The sequence below is a fragment of the Cetorhinus maximus genome, chromosome 34 (genome assembly GCF_964194155.1).
Source record: "Cetorhinus maximus chromosome 34, sCetMax3.hap1.1, whole genome shotgun sequence".
NCBI classification, from domain to species: Eukaryota; Metazoa; Chordata; class Chondrichthyes; order Lamniformes; family Cetorhinidae; genus Cetorhinus; species Cetorhinus maximus.
This window is the reverse complement of record NC_135912.1, coordinates 5,511,645-5,532,958: the sequence shown is the minus strand read 5'-3', so window position 1 is coordinate 5,532,958 and position 21,314 is coordinate 5,511,645. Positions and strand designations below refer to the sequence as shown.

The window sequence follows — 21,314 nt, the reverse complement described above, 5'->3', positions numbered from 1 at the left end:
GTGAGCCGCCTTCTTGAGCCGCTGCAGTCCCTGTGGTGTAGGTACACCCACCGTGCTGTTAGGGAGGGAGTTCCAGGATTTTGACCCAGCGACAGTGAAGGAACGGCCGATATGTTTCCAAGCCAGGAGGGTGAGTGGCTTGGAGGGGAACCTCCAGCTGGTTGTGTTCCCCATGAGTCTGCTGCCCTTCTCCCCCTAGGTGGTAGGCGCTGTCTAAGGAGCCTTGGTGAGCTCCTGCAGTGCATCTTGTAGATGGTACACACACTGCTGCTGCTGTGTGTCGGGGGCAGAGGGAGCTTATTTTAGAAGAATGAGAGATGATCTCATTGAAGCATATACAATTCTGGGAGGGTTTTACGGGGTTGATGCTGAGAGGATGTTTCCCCTTGGCTGAGGTACCTCGATCCTGGGAGGGTCTGGATAAGGGGTCGGCCATTTTGGATTGAGACAAGGAGAAACCTCTTCACTCAGAGGGTCTTGAATCTTTGGAACTCCCTACCCCAGGGAGCGGTGGGTGCTCCGTCATTGCGTATATTCAAGACTGAGACCTATTTCAGCACTAATGAGAGCTGGGAAAGCGGAAGTGAGCTGGATGGGCCACGATCTTATTGAACGATGGAACAGTTTCAAGGGGCCGAATGGTCTCCTCCTGCTGCTATTTCTTTACAATGGAGGGGGCAGCTTCCAGCAGGTAGTCAGGGGCAGGGTGGGTGTTACAGGGAGCTTATGTCTAAAATTCCATCATCTAGCAAGGACTGTTCAGGCCTGGTCTGTGAGGGATGAGGGGGTGTGGGGGGAGGGGGGAGCCTTGCTCCTGTTACACCACCTCAGGTAGACTTCCCCAGCAGGGGTCTCGGTCTCAGCAATGGGAGAGGGGGGCCCCCTTGGTGCTGACATGGCCAATATTCAAGAAGGAAGCCCAGAGCCAAGGGTGGGAGAGCTGCAACTTTGTCGAGCTCAAATGCCTAGCGACCCTCTCCTGCTGACAGTTCCGTAGGCCAAGGCTTCCTGCTGGACAGGGAGGGGAGGTGGGAAGGCCTGGGGGGGTGGTGTTGGCCACTCAGCTGAGCTTCACGGGCTGTTCAACTCTGAGAGGCCCCGCAGCTCAATCCATCCAATCACCCTTTCCAATCGAGCGATTGGTTCCCTTCAGCAGCTGGCCAACTCCAGGGGGACCCCCCCCCCCCCCCCCCCCCCCACTCCCCCACAACGAGCTAAGATCCGACGCAGGCCCGGGATTGAGCCTGGGACCTCCCTGCTCGGCATTAGCCCACCCCCCCTCCCCCCCCCCCCCCCCTGCCCATACACTGGTCAGACCGTTTCCCGACCAGACGCTCGGAGCGTAGGGTTAGGCCGGAACTCCTCGCCGGAGGATCCAACATTCCCTCCGCTCAAAGCAGCCCGAGGGCCTGACGACTGGAGGAGTGTGGGGAGGTGCACATCCGACACCAACCAGCTCCATCCTGGCTTCTAGAGAGGGGGGGGGGCGGCCTGATGCGGTTAAGGGCAACGGGTTAGCGGCAACTGTGGTCACCACACAGAGAACCAGAGGCTTGGAAACGTGGCTGAGGCCAAGCCTGTTGGGTTGGGTGGTTGGGCACCCGGGAACACGTGGGTTTGAAGGTTGGCACACGTGGGCTGGGCACCTAGTTTGGGGCTGGGGCACAGGGTTCGGGGATGGGGCATAAGGTTTTGGGGAAGGGGGCGGTAGAGGGTGAAGGTGGGGGGCAGGATGTTTGGGGGATTGTGGTGGGCGGGGAAGTGCAGTCAGGCAAAGAGTTTGACATCTGACCAACATGGTTTTGGTTGGGGGTACACGGTTTGGGGATGCGGGGCCCAGCGGGTGGTCCTTGGGGAGGGGGGGGTTGAAATCATGCCCTTCGGTCTCTGAGCATCATCCCCCCCCCTCCCACTCGATCGATAGGAAGTCCCCTCCTATACCTCACCGATCGCCAGCCAGTTTAAACGTCTATGCGAGATGGTGCGGGTAGCATTGGGGGGGGTGGTTTGGTGTTTAATTGTGATTGTGCCGTCCTAGATTAAATGTAAATTATTGCCACTGATGAAACACTCTGAGCCGTCCCATTGTGCAGTTGCTCAGCGCAGAAGCAGGACCTTTACCGACGGTGTTTGTGTGGAACGTGTTAGAGTGAGAGGCCTGCCTGGCGGAGTTTTGATGTCATTTCTTTAAGGCTGTGTTTGTGACCGACCGACGCGCTGTCCGTCGCGGAGTGAAGGAGAGAGAGCCTCAAACTGTTAATGGGGGTGGGGGGAAGGGCTGCACCCCCCACGCACACACACACACACACACACACAGCAAACACATTCCCCAACCACGTGCCCCATGAGCTCTGGGTAAGGCCGCCCGCCTCAAACCAAAAAAATAAATAAATCTCGGTTCAGGACAACTTAATGACTGAGGCCGAGCGTGGGAGGTTGGGGTCTCGCTTCACCAGCAACTACCCTCCTGCCCATTGGTCAATGTGCCTGTCAATCAAGCCGTCGCCATAGCGTTTTGTCCCTTCTCAAAACAAAAAGCAGGCTGGGCACAGGGGAGTGACGTCATTGGATTCCTGGACCCAGGGCGCGTGCACAGGCGGGTATCGGTGGCCATCTTGTGCGGCCATCTTGCGTTGGCAGGAACACCGTGCTTTCTTTAACGTTAGTGAGGTCTTGCTGAAAAGCGAGACACGTTGCTGAAGCCTTTCATCTGGCACTCATCAGGACAAATGCAAGAGTGCCACGTTTCAAACAATCACGACAATTTATACGACAGGAGGAAAGGATGCGGATTGGGTGGTAAGTCAACTCTGAGCTAAGCCCCTAAAGCTGGGGCCTTGCCCTCGCACAGCGAGTTGGGGCCTGTTCCTCACACTCAGAGCTGGAGACTTGCCCTCGCACAGCGAGTTGGGGCCTGCTCCTCACACTCAGAGTTGGGGCCTTGACCTTGCACAGCGAGTTGAGGCATGTTCCTCACACTCAGAGCTGGGGCCTTGCCCTCACACAGTGAGTTGGAGCCTGTTGCTCACCCTCAGAGCTGGAGCCTTGCCCTCGCACAGTGAGTTGGAGCCTGTTCCTCACATTGTGAGCTGGGGCCTTGCCCTCGCACAGCGAGTTGGAGCCTGTTCCTCACATTGGGAGCTGGGGCCTTGTCCTCGCACAGCGAGTTGGGGCCTGCTCCTCGCACAGCGAGTTGGAGCCTGTTCCTCACAATGGGAGCTGGGGCCTTGTCCTCGCACAGCGAGTTGGGGCCTGCTCCTCACACTCGGAGTTGGGGCCTTGACCTTGCACAGCGAGTTGAGGCATGTTCCTCACACTCAGAGCTGGGGCCTTGCCCTCACACAGCGAGTTGAGGCATGTTCCTCACACTCAGAGCTGGGGCCTTGCCCTCACACAGTGAGTTGGAGCCTGTTCCTCACCCTCGGAGCTGGGGCCTTGCCCTCGCACAGCGAGCTGGGGCCTGCTCCTCACCCTTGGAGCTGGGGCCTTGTCCTCGCACAGCGAGTTGGAGCCTGTTCCTCACAATGGGAGCTGGGGCCTTGTCCTCACACAGCGAGTTGGGGCCTGTTGCTCACAATTGGAGCTGGGGCCTTGTCCTCACACAGCAAGTTGGGGCCTGCTCGTCACACTCGGAGCTGGGGCCTTGTCCTCACACAGCGAGTTGGGGCCTGTTCCTCACACTCAGAGGTGGGGCCTTGACCTTGCACAGTGAGTTGAGGCCTGTTTCTCACACTCAGAGCTGGGGCCTTGTCCTCACACAGCGTGTTGGGTCCTGTTCCTCACGTTGGGAGCTGGGGCCTTGCCCTCGCAAAGCGAGTTGGGGCCTGTTCCTCACACTGGGAGCTGGGGCCTTGTCCTCTTGTAATACAAGATATCAAATACTTTTTTGTCCAGGGAGGGAGAACAATTGCATCGATTCTGATTTAATATTTTAATAATAAGATTAGGTCAGGAGATGATCCAATCTTTTCAGATAACCGCATCTTATTAAAATGCCTCCCATTGCCTCACACAATGATTCTCGATGACTATTGTTCTGCCTTCATCTGGTCCCTGAACATCAACATCCTTTCATTTTTCTAATTAAATACATGAGTTGTGAATATTTTTCCTGGATAAAGCATAAATATTTTAATATTTCATTTTTGTGCTGTTCTTCTATTGAGGAAGGGCTGTGGGTGTTAGGGAGATGTCCACCAAATGGCCATCCTTCTTATGCAGGTGAGTAAACCAGCTATTCGCCATAGTGAGGCATATTCTGGACGAGCCCAATAAATGCCCTTCACCTGACATCTGTGCACCTCCTCAGGAGCCTGAGGTGGATGGAATGTATTGAAGTCATTCAATGGGGACTAACTAACTCCCCAAGGATTGGGGATGCCTCCAACTCCATGTGCCTCAGTGTCACCATGCGTAGCTCCTTCTAGACCGATCCGAGGCCTTGGGAGCTCATGGCATAGGAACAGGACGAGGCCATTCAGCCCCTCAAGCCTGTTCTCTCAGGTAAGTAGCTTATGGCTGATCTGTATCTCGACTCCATATCCCTTGATAGCACCGCTGAACAGAAATCTACAATCTCAGCCTTGAAACCTCCAGTTTGCACTCTCAGCTTCTTTTAGAGGAGAGAGTGCCAGAGTCCCCACCACTCCCTCCTAAATAACCTGGCTCTGATTTTAAGATGTTGTCTGCTGCTTCCCAATTTCCCCCACCACAGGAAATGGTTTGCTCCCTCCCTCCTCCAGGTACCAGGCCCTAAGAAGGTATTGGCGCCCTTGGACTGGTCCATGATTGTGCTTTGGCAAAGTACTGCAGTGGTTTGCCATTACCTTCTGCAGTAGGGCTGACCAGGAAACGCTCACTCTCTTACCACCTGCCATCTGGCCTATTGGCAGGATTTATGATCAACCCATTTGGCCACTTTATGGACACACTTGAACCCGGAGCTTCTGGCCCAGAGGTAGGGAGACTACCTACTGCGCCACTCTCTCTGTTTACCCTGGCAAATGCTTGTAACATTTTAAACGCCCAGATCAGATCACCCCCCCGCCTCCCACCCCCAACCTTTTATATTCGAGGGAGTACAAGCCTAGCCTGTGCAACCTGTCCATGTAATTTAACCCCTTTGAGCCCTGGTGTCATTCTGGTCAATCTGCTTCCCAGCCCCTCAAAGGGCTAATAATATACCCTTTGTGAGGTGCAGTGCCCACAACTGAACACAGTTGGGGTCTGGCCAAGGGGCTGTACCAATGAGGCTTCACTTCCACACCTTTATATTCCAGTTCCTCTTAGAATAAGGGCCAATATTCCAGTCATCTTTGTGATTGCTTATTGTATAGGTTCACTAGCTTTTAGGAGACTATAAACATGTACAGACATACATCACAGGAGGTCCACAAGAAGCCATTATCCGATCAGACTCTGTGTTGAGCGCTCTGGCCTGCTCTGGTCTTTGATGTGGCAATGTTGGTGTTTGTTGCCCATCTCTAGTGGTGGTGAGCCGCCTTCTTGAACCGCTGCAGTCCATGTGGTGTAGGTACACCCACAGCGCTGTTAGGAAGGGAGTTCCAGGATTTTGACCCAGCGACAGTGAAGGAACGGCTGATATATTTCCAAGTCAGGATGGCGAGTGGCTTGGAGGGCGAACTTGCACGTGGTAGTGCTCCCCTGTGCCTGCTGCCCTTGTCCTTCTAGATGGTAGAGATGCCGAGTTTGGGAGGCGCTGTCGAAGGAGGCTTGGCGAGTTGCTGCAGTGCATCTTGTAGATGGGACATTCGAGCTCTGGTGATGGCACAGAGAGGATTCACGGGAGTCAAGAAGAGCATCACAAGACTGAGTTGGAGAAAGATGGTGGTTGGGGGTGGGGTGTTGGTTTGGGTTTGCCTTGAGAGGACAATGACCTTCAAGAGATAGTCAGCAGGAGAGAAACCCAGGTATTGCTTTCAATTAAATTGTTGCGAGTAGGCCAAGATGACATGGGTTCAAACTAGATTTGAGGGATCAATTCAAATTTACATTGTCTGGTGATAATGGGCAGATCATGACCTCAAAATGGGGTCAGCAGCATTGTTGCCACGGCAACGCCAACAACAACATTTGCGCTATTTTGAAAGGGCCCTATATCTTGGGCCCTGTTTTGGGCAGCTGAGCCCTTTTAATGTGCAATTGAGGGGCCGAGGACCCCGATTGGCAACTTGGCTTGGAGCTTGGAGAGTAAGGAGGGGGTGAGATCTGATCACATGTGCCGGAGAGGCCAGGCCATGGTGAGGGTGGCGTTATGTTCACAGGGGCTTGAAGGGATGCTCCTGCCCCAGGAAAATAACCCTGGGGGTCGTCGTGAGATCCCCAAACCCTATGATCACAGACTCCCCACCCCTCCACCCCCACCATTGCACCCACTCCCTCTCCCCCTAACCTTGCCAGTGGCCTATACGGGGAATAAGGGACACTTGTCGACAGCCCCACCCTAATGTGGTTGACGCTTCAAAATGGTGGCTGCCTCGTTGTCACGGTTACGGGCATGCTCTGCTGTCCAGTTACCAATGCTTGGAGCAGAACCCCAGATCGAATAATGGAGGGGAGCAGGCCAGGAACCATTTTAAGAGACAATTGCGTCTTGTTGTGGCCGAGGTTTTCCAAGCGAGTTAACTCAGGCGAACATGATTTTAGATGGACCACAAGGTTTCATTTCCCACGTTCTTGCCGATATCCGGTTACAGGTCCACAGTCCAAAGTGGCGGCTGGGGGAGGGGCGGGGGAAGGGGGACCCTCAATTTTCATCTCCGCCATTGGCTGCTGGAGTAATCGCATCTTCAGCCAACCGGTGAGGGGGGTCTCCTGGGAGCAGATGAAGCCTCCGTGTGATGGCGAGGAGGGAAGCGTTGAGGGCCTCCACGTCCTGGGTCAGCTGACCCAAGGCCTTGGCCTGCTTCTCCAGCAGTTGCTGATTGGCTCGCAGCAGGCCTTCCAGTTGGCCGCAGGAGGGGCCCAAAGCATCCTGGGAAGGGCCTCGTTCTGACTCCACCTCGGAGAGGATCGCCCGGCCTTCAATCTCTGCTGAGGGGAAGGGATCTAATTCAGTGCATTGCGGTAAAGTTGGAACTCACCGGTGTGTTTTTTTTTGTCAGTTTGATTTTGGTTTACCTCACATGAAGTAATTAAGAAATGAACCGCAGAAAAACCAACAGGGGGGCTGTGCAGGCCATTCTGCCCAACTGTTCCATGCTGGCCCGCATGAGCCCGCCCTCTCCCCTCCTCATCTCACCACATCAACATATCCTTCTTCCCTCATGTGTTTATCCAGCTTCCCCTTAAATATATCTACGCTATTCACCTCCACCACTCCCTGTGGTAGCCAGTTCCACATTCTCCCCACTCTCTGGGGAAGAAGTTTCTCCTGGCTTCCTTCTTGACAGTTTGGCTCCCCCATTTTGCACCCCTCCCCCCACCCCAACCACACCTGAAAGTGGAAACATCTTCTCTACCCCTAACTTATTAAAACCCTCCATAATCTTAAAGAACTCTATTAATACCATTTCATGGGGCATGTAACATTGCGGCCTAGTGGCAGGCTTCTACAGCAGAAAGGTGGAAAAGGGTAGAAGGGGGAAAGATGGGGTAAGAAAAGTGATTAGAAGATGCAAGCTTGGGTCTTGTAGCTTGTAGACTGTAGCGGGAGAGAGGAGTGAGCCATTTTGGAGTTGGTAACCAACTGTCCCTTATTGTACGGGATAGTCCCGCGTCGAATGCTACTTTTCCTGTAATTCAGCACTCAGCAGCATCTGCTCTCACAGCTCTGATATTACCTCCCCCTCCCCCCCAACTCAATCCCGCCCCACCCACCCCGGCTGCTATAACAGACCCCATGCCAGCGTTTCCCTAATTGCCCCTTGAGAAGGTGGTGGTGAGCTGCTGCCTTGAACCGCTGCAGTCCCTGTGGTGCAGGTGCACCCACAGTAACTAGTTCCAGGGCGGTGAAGGAACCGGTAAATATAGTTCCAATTCAAGAGGATGAAGTGGGGGGGAACTTGCAGGCGGTAGTGTTCACATGCATCTGCTGCTCTTGACCTTCTAGGTGGGAGCAATCATGGATTTGGAAAGCGCTGTTTAAGGAGCCTTGTTGAGTTTCTACAGTGCATCTTGTAAATGGTACACACACTGCTGCTACTGTGCGTCGGTGGTGAAGGGGGTGAATGTGTGTGGATGAGGTGCCAATCAAGCGGGGCTGCTTTGACCTGGATGGTGTCGAGCTTCTTGAGTGTTGTGGGAGCTGCACTCATCCAGGCAAGTGGGGAGTATTCCATCACACTCCTGCCTTCCGCCTTGTCGATGGTGGACGGGCTTTGGGGAGTCGGGAGGTGAGTAACCAGTTCAGTTTCTGGCCACTGGTAACCCCCAGGATGTTACTAGTATTGATTTATTGCCCATTCCTAATTGCCCTCGAGAAGGTGGTAATGACCAACCTTCTTGAGTACAACTGAATGGCTCGCTCGGCCGTTTCAGAGGGGCAGTTAAGAGTCAACCACATTGCTGTGGGTCTGGAGTCGCATGTAGGCCAGACCGGGTAAGGACGGCAGATTTCCTTCCATAAAGGGGCATTAATGAACCAGATGGGATTTTACAACAATAGATGATAGTTCCATGGTCACCATGACTGAGACTAGTTTTATATTCCAGATTTTATTAATTAACTGAATTTAACTCTTCAGTTGGAATGGTGGGATTTAAGCTTGTGTCTCTGGATCATTACTCAGGACCTCTAGATTACTAGATGACTAACATAGCCACTGAGCTACCAGATCCCCCAAATAACAAATACCGCGGAACTAAAGGGAGGAAGGAAAGTGGCTCGGAATGCCAACAGATGGTTAGAACTTTTGGGATTGCGAGTGCCCTATCTTGCCCGGGAGCTCACAGGAAAAAACAGTGTCTCGAGCAAGTTTAGCACAGAGAAACTTGCCACAAATCCTTACAGGGGGCCTGTGAGGTAGGCCCAGGTTTCTGGCAGTGTCCTTCCAGTCAACCATCAGAGAGCCGGGCTGACTCTCATCTCTTCCCTTCACCCCTCCAACCTTTGCTCTTTTCTCCCTGCCTTTGAGGGAAAGTTTGGCCCATGGGGACGCAGCCTCTGAACCTGAGCGATTTTTTTCAGACTCAAAACTTGCTGTCGAGAAAATAAACAAGGAGAAACCTTTTGATGGACAAACCTGCTTTTTTTATACACAGGAAAAACATCCCGGTGAACTTCACAGTCAAAAATTTGGCACTAAGGCACATGGAGCCATAGAACCATGGAAAAGTTATGGCCCAGAAAGAGGCCATTCAGCCCATCGTGTCTGCACCAGCTGAATTAAAAACTAGCCGCCCATTCTAATCCCACCTTCCAGCGCCCAGTCCGCAGCCTTGCAGGTTACAGCTCTACAGGTGCAGATCCAGGTACCTTGTAAATGGGCTGAGATTTTCTGCCTCCACCACCAAATCAGGCAGCGAATTCCAGATACCCGCCACCCTCTGGTTTTTCCTAATATCCCTAATCCTCCTACCGATCTGTGCCCCCTGGTAATTGACCCCTCCGCTAGGGGAAACAAGTATTTCCTGTCTACCCTATCTAGGCCCCTCATAATCTTGTACACCTCAGTCGAGTCACCCCACCCCCACCAAGCCTCCTCTATTCCAAGGAAAACAACCCCAGCCTACCTAATCTTCCCTCATAGCTGCCATTTTCAAAACCTGGCAACATTCTTGTAAATCTCCTCTGCGCTCTCCCTCTCTCCAGAGCGATCGTGTCCTTCCTGTAATGTGGTGACCAGAACCGTACACAAAATCCCAGCTGTGGCCTAACCAGCGTTTGATACAGTTCCTGCTTTTATATTCGCATAGCAGCACTAAGGACGGGTTGACCAAAGGCTAGGTTTTAAGGAGCGTCTTAAAGGAGGAGAGAGAGAGAGAGAGAGAGAGGCAGACAGGTCATTCCGGAGCTTGGGGCCCAGGTAACCGAGGCCACAACCACCAATGGCGGGGTGGGGGCAATAGAAATTGGGGAATATATCAATCAGTACAAAAGGAGGCCATTCAATCCATCTGGTGCATGGACTACACAAGTTGTCTCTCACTTCTACCTCATCCAGCTCAATTGACAATCAACCTTCTCAAGGGGCGATTAGGGATGGGCAACAAACGCTGGGCCCAGCCAGCGAAGCCCATGCCCCATGAAAGAATGAGAAAGAAACAAAGGCCGGGATTTTCCCATCCCGTGGCCGTGGGGTATTCCGGCGGGATTGGGCGATCCTGGTGGTAGGCGGGGCTGGAAAATCCCGCCCACGTCCTCCTGGACTTGCGCGTTCGCCATTCCTGGCCTCGGGAGAGGTCACTATTGGAAAGGATAACACCCCCCCACCACCCCCACAACAAGAATGAGAAAGCCTGGCGATCCCCCGGACGGGATCGGGTCGATGGATCCGGGTTACCTGTGCAGGCGGTGAGTCCCCCGTTGCTCTGGTAGCCAGGCCGGCACCTGCACTCGCCGATGGGCGCCACCCAGTCTCCCTCGCTGGTGCAGTGCATCTTCAGCGGGACAGAGGCCTCCTCGGCGTTGGCGACGCAGGCGCCCGGGGCCACGGCCAGCGAGGCCAGCCCCGGCCCCGCCGGGGTCTCGGGGAAGCGGGCCAAGCGGGCGACGGCGGGCGGGCACTTCTTGAAGGAGGCCAGCACGGAGAGGAGGTTGACGCAGGCGCCTCGGTCCCGGAAGGCCAGGCGGAAGCCTGCCTTGGCGAGGGGCCCGATGGGCACGGCCACCCTGTTGACCTTGCCCATCCCGTTGAGGGCGAAGACGTGCTCGGCGGTGACCTCCCGGGCCTTGACGTACGCGGCCTTCAGGCGGGCGGCGGTGCTGGCCGAGGGGGCCGCCTCGGAGTCCGACTCGAGGTAGTAGAGGGCAAAGGTCTCCCGGCAGGACCCACCGGCGCTGGAGATGGAGCCACAGTCCCTCACGGTAAACCTGAGTTGCACATAAACCATCTGGGCCTCCCCCCGCTGGATGTAGCCACTCTGTAGCCAATTATCCTGATTGGGGCTCTCCACATTGCACACGCGGTAAGTCCTCATCGTGTTGAACTGTTTGTCCACGGCCACAGCCTCTTCCCACTGCCATGAGAGAGAAAACGCACTAAAAGTAACAAACACTTCTGCCCTCCCGACCACCCACTCCCTCCAAACCCCACAAGCCCCAGCCAGAGTGGAGGTAGACGATTGGGTCATTTCTCCGTCAATCACACCTGTAAGTGACTGGGATTTACTTTAACTGGCAGGATTCGTGCCATGTAACTATCCTCTATTTGCTGTTTTCTGAATAAATAGACCATGTTTAAATAGACTCTGTTTGTTGTTTGCTGAATAAATAGACCCTGTTTAAATAGACTCTGTTTGTTGTTTGCTGAATAAATAGACCCTGTTTAAATAGACTCTGTTTGTTGTTTGCTGAATAGACACTGTTTAAATAGACTCTGTTTGTTGTTTGCTGAATAAATAGTCGCTGTTTAAATAGACTCTGTTTGTTGTTTGCTGAATAAATAGACCCTGTTTAAATAGACACTTTGTTGTTTGCTGAATAAATAGACCCTGTTTAAATAGACTCTGTTTGTTGTTTGCTGAATAAATAGACCCTGTTTAAATAGACACTGTTTGTTATTTGCTGACTAAATGGACCCTGTTTAAATAGACACTGTTTGTTATTTGCTGACTAAATGGACCCTGTTTAAATAGACACTGTTTGTTATTTGCTAAATAAATAGACCCTGTTTAGACAGACTCTGTTTGTTGTTTGTCATGCCCACTTCTGCTGTCACGGTGACTCCAAATAAAATGCTACTTTCCTGCCTTCTCTCACTATCCCCTTCCTTTTTATGCCACCCCCCCCAACCTACTCCTGCCTTCTCCTAACCTCCACTTTCCTCCCCTCATTTCCCCCACCCTCTCCTGAAAGCCCCACCTCGAGCTGGGGCTCAGACAGCTCCACCCGAGCGGCCAATCAATCAGTAAATCTTTGAAAGTGAGTGCCAAGAGGCTGCTCCCCCATGTGCGGCATCATTAGAGTCTTAAAGCACAGGAGGAGGCCATTCAGCCTGCTGTGTTGTGCCAGCTCTTTGAAAGAGCTTTCCAGTTGGCCTTCCTTGTGCTCCCTCTATAACCTGGCTAAAGATTCCTTTTCCAGTATTCATCAATCCCCTTTTGGAAGTTCTGGTTGAATTGGCTCCCTTTCAGGCAGCGCATTCCAGGTCATAACAACCTGGTGTGTGAAAATAATTCTCAACTCCCCCTCTGGCACTTTTGTCAATTCCCTTAAATCTCTGTGTGTCTTGGTTCCTGGGTCATTAAATATATTCAAGATTGAGTTAGACAGATTTTTGATTGACAAGGGAGTCGAGGGTTATGTGTGGTGGGTGGGGGGATGTGGGGAGCAGACAGGAAAGTGGATTTGAGGCCACAATCAGATCAGCCATGATCCTATTGGATGGCGGGGCAGGCTCAAGGGGGCAGAATGGCCCTACTCCTGTTCCTCTTTCATAGGTTCTTGTGTCTTCTGACCCTCCTGCAAGTGATAATAGGTTCTGGCTGACCACTGATGTTGAACACCTCGATTAAATCTACCCCCCCCACCCCACCCCACAAACCCCCGAACCTTCTCTGCTCCGAGGAGAACCATCCCAGCTTCTCCAGCCCCTCCACGTTTATTCCCAATCCCTGATACCTGGTTGAGTCCGTAATGCAATCCCCAGCCACAATGGTAAGGAGAAGGGAGCAAAGCCAGGAAACCATTCGCTGGCCTGGCTACATCACATGGCACTCACCAGGCAGCACTGGGGCACTGCCACCCTCCCCGAAATACCCATCCCCTACCGCATTCAGCCCGTCCCCGCACACTGCGGGAGTCAGAGGTCATGGGTTCAAGACCCACTCTGGAAGCCAAGTTGACATCGATAGGCTCTAGCAGTGCTTGTGTGGGGCTTTTTATGAACCCCAGGCCTGACTTTTATCCCAGTAGGGTTACAAGCCGTTAAAATTAATCTGCGCTGGTGTCAATGTGTGCCTTACCCCACCAGCAGGAGTCACCAGCCAGTTCAGCTCCTCCTGTTCCAACTGCGTGTCCAGTAGCACTACTGGTGGAGAGAAAAAAAAGACGTGCATTTATATAGCGCCTTCCACAACCACTGGGCATTCCAAAGGGTTTTACAGCCACTGGAGTGCTTTTTGAAGCGCGCAGCCACTGTTGTGATGTAGGAAACGTGGTAGCCAATTGGCGCACAGCAAGCTCCCACAAACAGCAATGATACTGACTAGATCATCTGAACCCCTATGTTGGCAGAGGGATAAATATTGACCCTCAGGGCACCAGGGAGAACTCTTCAAAATAGCGGACGAGGGATTTTTTTCATGTCCCCCTGAGAGAGCAGATGCACGGGGGGATGGGGGTAATGCCTCATCCGAAAGTTGGCACCTCTGGCAGCGCGGCACTCCCTCAGTACTGGGGGTAGTCAACTTGGCTTCGAGAGTGGGTCTTGAACCCATGACCTCTGGCTCCCACAGAGTGTGGGGAGAGGCTGAATGGGGTGAGGGGATGGGTATTTCGGAGAGCGTGGCAGTGCCCTAGTGCTGCCGGTGAGTGCCATGTGATGTAGCCTAGGCAGCGATTGGTTTTATGGCTTTACTCCCTCTCTCCCCTTACGATTGAGGCTGGATAGTGGATATGGGTTCAGCAGGCATCAGCAATCTCCCTGGTGCCTTACCAGGCTGCTCGTGGCATCTTGGCTGAGACTGGTCCTGTCCTGGGTGCGGACCCTGGGACGATTTCCCATCCCCACCTCACCCAGGGACACTAAGGCCAACCTCCTAACTGCGCCAGCTTGGCGGAGATGAGCTAACAGACCAGGCAGCTGTGTCCAGAGATCCAGAACATTCTCAGTGTGGCTCAGGACCATACGGAGTGGAAGCATTTATTCATGGAACCACTGGGTTAGCGCATCCAAGAGCCATAGAGCTATACAGCACAGAAACAGGCCCTTTGGCCCAACGTGTCTGTGCTGGCCATCAAGCTCCTATCTATTCTAATCCCATTTTCCAGCACTTGGTCCTTAGCCCTGTATGCTACGGCATTTCAAGTGTTCATCTAAACATTTCTTAAATGTTACGAGGGTTTCTGCTTCTACCAACCCCTCAGGCAGCGAGTTCCAGATTCCCACCACCCTCTGGGTGAAAAAAATTCTTCCTCGAATCCCTTCTAAATCTCCTGAACCATACCTTAAATCTATGCCCCCTGGTTATTGACACCTCCGCTAAAGGGAAAAATTTCCTTCTACCTACCCTATCTATACACCTTGTAATTTTGTATACCTCTATCAGGTACCCCCCTCAGCCTTCTCTGCTCTAAGGAAAACAACCCTAGCCTATCCAGTCTCTCTTCATATCTGAAACACTCCAGCCCAGGGAACATCCTGGTGAATCCCCACTGCAACCCTCTCCAGTGCAATCACATCCTTCCTATAGAGCAGGGAGGGGCCTCAACATTTTACAATTTGTATGAATGATTTGGATGAAGGGATGGATGGGATGGTGGCTAAATTTGCTGCTGACACAAAGATAGGTAGGAAAGTAAATTGTGAAGGGGACACAAGGAGGCTACAAAAGGATATGGATAGGTTGGGTGAGTGGGCAAAGATCTGGCAAATGGAGTATAATGTGGGAAAATGTGACATTGTCCATTTTGACAGGACAAATAAAAAGAACCCATATTATCTAAATGGTGAGGGATTGCAGAGCTCTGAGATGCAGAGGGATCTGGGTGTCCTAGTGCATGAATTGCTAAAGGTTAGTATCCAGGTGCAGCAAGTAATTAGCAAAGCTAATAAAGGATTATCGTTTATTGCAAGGGGAATTGAGTAAAGAGGTTATGGTTCAGTTGCACAAGGCATTGGCGAGTTCATATATGGAGTACTGTACAGTATTGGTCTCCTTATTTAAGGAAAGATGTACATGCATTGGACACAATTCAGAGAAGGTTTACTTGATTAATATCTGAAATGGATGGGTTGTCTTATGAGGAAAGGCTGGACAGACTAGGTTTGTATCCGCTGGAGTTTAGAAGAGTAAGAGGTGACTTGATTGAAACCTATAAGATCCTGAGGGGTGTTGACAGGGTGGATGTGGAGAGGATGTTTCCTCTTGTGGGAGAATCTAGAACTAGGGGGTCACTGTTTAAAAATAAGGGGTCACCCATTTAAGACAGAGATGTGAACATTTTTTTCTCTGAGAGTTGTGAGATTTTGGAACTCTCGTCCCCAAAAGGTGGTTCAGGCAGTCTTTGAATATCTTTACAAACATACAAAATAGGAGCAGAAGTAGACTATTCGGCCCCTCGAGCCTGCTCCGCTATTCAATAAGATCATGGCTGATCTGTCTGCGTTTCGAATTTCATATTCCCATCTAATCCCGATAACCTTGCCTAACAAGAATCTATCTACCTCTGCCTTAAAAATATTCAGTGACCCCGCCTCCTCCACCACCTGAGGCAGAGAGTTCCAAAGTCGCACAACCCTCAAAGAGAAAAAAATTCTCGGTGACCCCTAATTTTAAAACAGTGACCCCTAGTTCTGGACTCACCCACAAGAGGAAACATCCTTTCCACATCCACCTTGTCAAGGCCGTTCAGGATCTTATACACTTCAATCAAATCACCCCCTCACTCTTCCAAACTCCAGTGGAAACAAGCCCAGTCTGTCCAACCTTCCCTCATAAGACAACCCACTCATTCCAGGTATCAATCTAGCAAACCTCCTCTGAACCACCTCGAACATATTTACATCCTTCCTTAAATATGGAGACCAAAACTGCACACAGTATTCAAGACGCCATCTCACCAATGCCCTGTATAACTGAAACATAACATCCTTATTTTTACATTAAATCCCTCTCATAATAAAGGATAGCATTCCATTAGCCTTCTTAATTACTTGCTGTACCTGCAAACTAACTTTTTATGACTCATGCACTAGAACACCTAGATCCCTCTGCACCTCAGAATTCTGCAGCCATTCTCCATTTAAGTAATACTCTGATCTTTTTTATTCTTCCTGCCAAAGTGAACGACTTCACATTTTCCCACAATATACTCCTCCCTGCCATATTTTTGCCCACTCACTCAACCCACCAACATCCGTCTGCAACCTCCTTATGTCCTCTTCACAACATACTTTCCTACCTATCTTTGTGCCACCTGCAAATTTAGCTACCATGCCTTCACTCCCCTCATCTAAGTCATTGATATAAATTGTAAAAAGTTGAGGCCCCAGCATTCCACTCGTCACATCCAGCCAATCAAAGACCCATTTATGCATACTCTCTGTTCTCTGCCAGCCAGCCAACCTTCCATCCATGCTAATATGTTACCATCTACACCATGAGCTTTTATCAAATGCCTTCTGGAAATCCAAAGTAGAGTATGTCTACGGGCTCCCCTTTATCCACAGCGCATGTTACTCCTGTAGGGCAGAGGTAGATAGATTCTGGCTAAGCAAGGAGGTGAAAGGTTATTGAGGGTAGGCAGGAATGTGGAAGTTAAGGATGAAATTAGATCAGCCATGATCTTATTGAATGGTGGATCAGGCTCGAGGGGCCGAGTGGCCTACTCCTGTTCCTAATTCGTATGTTCAATGATGTTACTTGGTGTTAAGATTTCCCAGTAGAATTATTTTCCATTTAATAGTTTGATCTCTCCAAGGTCACAACTTTATGACATTCTGCAAAGTATTTGATAACTGATATAATTTAAATCAGTATTGTGTGTAGTCTGAATCATTAATAATTAGCCTTATCAATTGGTGTGCAGAATGATATCTGAATTCATGCCCTTTCTCCACTGTCTCCACACCCTGCAAGTCCCATTCGCAGTTAAATGCAGACCCAAGATTGGTTTTTCTCCATGTAACTTACTTACTACTGTTTTTTGTCTCCTTTTGTAACTAATGGTTGTCTGATTTCTCTAGGGAAGTCCAGGGGTACGGTGTTATATCGCAAAATGAAGGATGTTATGCTAAGGTAGACCCATTAAAGGCTGGACGTGTGTTCGTGTGATTGCTGGTTATAGAAATATCCTGCGGGTCACTTAGAGGGTAATTGCTCTTCTATAGATTGGCGTTTGCTTATAAATTCTTGGATCCAGATGTCAGAAAAACCTACAGAAAACATTGACTTTCTTTCAATGATTTTCTCATTTTCGATGGTTTTCGTATCTGTAACTGTGAGTGACCCCATAATCATTACACCATGAAGGGATGTTACATTGCCCTATTCCACCTCTGCCTCCACTCAACTGCTACTCAACCCTCGTCCATGCCTTTGCTACCTCTGGTCTTGATTATTCCAACGTTGTCCCACCTCTGTAAACTAACTCAAAACCCTGCTTCCCTGTGTTTGAACTTTAATCTAATCCCGTTCATCCAATAGCAGCCTGAGCTCAATGACCGACAATGGTTCCCAGTGTAGCGACAAGTGGGGTTGTAAATTCTCATCTTCATGTTTAAATCGTGGCCTTGTACCACCCCCTTCATCACCCCTCCCCCTCTCCAACCACCTCCCCCACCACATCTCTGTAACCTCCTCCAGCCCTAGACAAGCCCTCCGAGTTTTTTTGCACTCTCAATTCTGGCCTCATTCACATCTTCAATCTCCACATTTGACCATTGGCGTCCATATCTTCAAACCTGGAGTTCCCCTGCTAAACCTCGCTGTCTCTCTTTCTCTCTCTCTCTCTCTCTTCCTTTTCAGACCGTCCTCAAATTCCCTCGCTTTGACCAAGCCTTTGGTCACCTGTCCTAATATCTCCTTCTGTGCCTTAGCACGTTGGAAGATGATTCCTCGGTTAATGGAGCAACATGAATGTGCATTGTTGGGTGAGGTACTCAGGACATGAGACCTGTAGCACCTCAAGTCTTTTATTCTTCATTGACGCGTGTCTGTAATCCGGTTTGGCTAAAAATGTTCTGTTTCATTTTATATGAATTGAAAGACAAAATTATTGACATTCAAATACAATTTTGTGTGGGGAAAGAGAGTGAATTTTGTCTTTATTTGTTCCTGGGATGTGGGCATCGCTGGCTGGGCCAGCATTTATTGCCCATCACTAACTACCCCTTGAGAAGGTGGTGGTGAGTTGCTTTCTTGAACCGCTGCAGTCCATGTGGTGTAGGTACACCCACAGTGCTGTTAGGGAGGGAGATCCAGGATTTTGACCCAGCAACAGTGAAGGAGCAGCCAATATATTTCCAAGTCAGGATGATGAGTGACTTGGAGGGGAACTTGCAGGTGGTGGTGTTCCCATGTGCCTGCTGCCCTTGTCCTGCTAGATGGTAGAGGTCATGGGTTTGGAAGGTGCTGTCTATGGAGGTTTGGTGAGTTGCTGCAGCGCATCTTGTAGATGGTACATACACTGCTGCTACTGTGCGTCGGTGTTGGAGGGAGGGATTGTTTGTGGATGGGGTGCCCATCAAGCGGGGCTGCTTCGTCCTGGATGGTGTCGAGCTTCTTGGATATTGTTGGAGCTGCACTCATCCAGGCAAGTGGAGAGTATTCCATCACACTCCTGACTTGTGCTAGGAGCATCACGAACATTGGAAAGTGTCTGCTCGGTAACAGTTGGTCGTTGAGAAGCCATAATTTTCTTGATTTAGGAACAGGCTTTTTCAATCACAATTGGGTGAGCCCATGGGTGAGAGGGCGGCCTGCAGTTGCCAACTCTCCACGATTGCCCTGGAGACTCCAGAGATTGAGGATAAATCCCTGGCTCACAGTCAGGGCCAAACTAGGGAAGGAAAAAAGAGAAAGTCGGGGCATTAAAAGTTTGTCAATTATCTTTCGATTGATTAGCTGGAACAATATGGAGATGGAGATGAGTCAAGACTCATCCAATCGGGGAATTCAGGAGTCCATTTGCCTGGGAAGGCGGGGGCATGGTGAGGATGGACATGTCAGGATGGGGGTGGGGGCAGGGGTGTTTTTTTTTAAACCCGTTCATATGGGCATCGCTGTCTAGGCCAGCATTTAATGCCCGTCCCTAATTGCCCTGTTCAGAGGGCATTTAAGAGTCAACGACCTTGATGTGGGTCTGGAGTCACATGTAGGCCAGATGAAGGCAGGAAAGGTTTCCTTTCCCTAAAGGGGCATTAGTGAACCAGATGGGTTTTTTTTTACAGCAGTTGGTGATCATCAGACTTTTCATTCCAGATTCTTATTGAATTCAAATTCCACCATCTGCAGGGGTGAGATTCGAACCCAGGACCCCAGAGCCTGATGTCTGGGTTACTGGGCCAGCGACAATAGCTAGAGGGAGCAGGTCATGTGACAAAACTTCCAGGAATCCATCCTGCCAGTTAGCAGCCCAAACGTGGGCAGAGGCCCCTGATTATAAAGTCCACGATCATTAGGTTCTGGATTACTCCAACTCAGGCGCAAAAAACACACTCATAAATCTCACATCGCTGACGTCACGTCAAGTTTTAATAACAAATAGAGTTAACATGTACAAAAAATAATGGCGGACAGACCAAAGCACTTTGCTTCATTTCACTTACAGTAACAAAATAAAATACATGTTGCCGTAATTATTTGTAGAGCTATGTTTGGACGGTAGCTGTGATACAATCTGTGTGAGTTGCATTCACTGGGCCCTGTGCTTCCCAATAGGGCACTTCAACCAGGGTTCCCCCACTCCTGATCACTACCCAGTCCTTCCTCTAGGAATGTCTTCTTAAACTCCTAAACATTCACTACAGTGGCAGCAGTGTGTGTATCATCTACAAGATGAACTGCAGATACTGGCCAAGGCTCCTTCGACAGCACCTTCCAAACCCACGACCGCTACCATCTAGAAGGACAAGTGCGGCAGACACATGGGGGACACCACCACCTGGAAGTTCCCCTCCGAGCCACTCACCATCCTGACTTGGAAATATATCGGCCGTTCCTTCACTGTCGCTGGGTCAAAATCCTGGCACTCCCTCCCTAACAGCACTGTGGGTGTGCCTACATCACATGGACTGCAGCGGCTCAAGAAGGCAGCTCTCCCCCACCTTCTCAAGGGGCAATTAGGAATGGGCAATAAATGCCGCCATATGGATTATCAACAGGGAGTAGTTGGGGGCGGGGTGGGGGGGGGAGGTGGGTAGGGGGCGTGCGCATCTGGACATCTGGTTGGAGACGAAACTGGGGCTCGCCTGTGATGCTTTCCATAGTGGAATTGCCCCAGGATAGCCCCTGCCTCGAAGCCCCAGCCACTGGGACAAGGGCCTGCGGAACTCAACCTCAGCACCAAGAGCCAGAGGAGGAAATTCAGCGTCACACCTCTGCAAGGCCGATCTCAAGACTCACCGTCCACTGCCAGTGCCGCGGGGACAAGGCACAGGAAGATCCAAAGCTCCATGGCCCGACAGACCCCCACAGGACTATCCGATTGCTCTGCTCGGCTTAGCTGGACGCTGGCTCCCTTCACTGCTCCGTGTAGCTGTGACAATCTGAAACCTTTGCCCTAGTGACCATCAGACCATTGCCCCCTGTGAAGCCTACAGGACACTGTGCATTCCCAGCATTGCATGGACGCCTTCCCCTCCCCCACCCCCCCCCCCAACACCACTCCGGGGCCATGGGCTAGGGTCAGTCTGATTGGTTCAAACGGACTTTCTGCCTCCCTTTGATCTCATCAAAGGACTTGGTTTTATACAGCCCCTTTCACAACTTCAGCACGTCCCAGAGCACTTCACAGAGCCAATGGAGTACATTTCAAAGCGCAGCCACTGTTGTGATGGAGGAAAGTCGGCAGCCAATTTGTGCACAGCAAGCTCCCACAAAAGGCAGCATGACAATGGCCAGTCATCCGTTCTGGCGTGGGGAGAACTCCCCTGCTTTTCCTCGGAATCGCGTTATGGGAATTTTAGACCTATTTAACGCCACCTCCAGATGACGGCGCCTCCGACAATGCAGAACTCCCTCGGTGCTGCATAGGGAGTGTCGGCCTGGATTATGGGCTTAGATCTCTGGGGTGGGGCTTGAACCCATGACCTTTTGACTCAAGAGGCGAGAGGGCAACCCATTGAGCCAGTTATTTAAAGTGGCATCATTTTATATCAGTCAAAAAACTTTCTTACTGTGTGAATATCTAAATACTTCTTAAATGTTACAAGAGTTTCTGACTCAACCACCCTTTCAGGCAGTGAGTTCCAGACTCCCACCACCCTCCGCGTGAAAATATTTCTCCTCAACTCCCCGTCTTAGCCTTC

The 21,314-nt window shown here is 51.0% G+C and overlaps 1 protein-coding gene across 3 annotated transcripts; it reads right to left on the bottom strand.

Moving 5' to 3' along the window:
* Positions 1-15: 15 nt before the first annotated feature.
* Positions 16-21,296, bottom strand: LOC144671817 (ephrin type-B receptor 1-like). 3 transcript variants are annotated; one of them, XR_013574020.1, is made up of 5 exons: positions 20,410-21,296; positions 13,087-13,151; positions 10,464-11,139; positions 5,645-7,053; positions 16-151 (listed from the first exon to the last, which is right to left on the bottom strand). XR_013574020.1 is itself a non-coding variant. In XM_078533866.1 (4 exons), the coding sequence occupies exons 1-4, from the start codon at positions 20,459-20,461 to the stop codon at positions 6,767-6,769; spliced, it is 1,080 nt and encodes a 359-aa protein (XP_078389992.1). In that variant the 5' UTR covers positions 20,462-21,296; the 3' UTR covers positions 2,460-6,766. The 3 variants fall into 3 exon arrangements, 2 of the variants coding, with proteins under 2 accessions (XP_078389992.1, XP_078389993.1); XM_078533866.1 differs by lacking the exon at positions 16-151 and having other exon boundaries at positions 2,460-7,053; XM_078533867.1 differs by lacking the exon at positions 16-151 and having other exon boundaries at positions 2,460-7,050.
* Positions 21,297-21,314: the final 18 nt, after the last annotated feature.

What these genes read in the sequence shown, in the direction of transcription:
- LOC144671817 (XM_078533866.1), bottom strand. Translation starts at nt 20,461, where the DNA reads ATGGAGCTTTGGATCTTCCTGTGCCTTGTCCCCGCGGCACTGGCAGTG. An exon ending in CGCGGCACTGGCAGTGGACG is followed by an intron (nt 13,152 to 20,409) that starts GTGAGTCTTGAG and finishes TCTCTCCACCAG; the next exon opens with TAGTGCTACTGGACACGCAG. An exon ending in GGGACTCACCGCCTGCACAG is followed by an intron (nt 7,054 to 10,463) that starts GTAACCCGGATC and finishes CCTTCCCCTCAG; the next exon opens with CAGAGATTGAAGGCCGGGCG.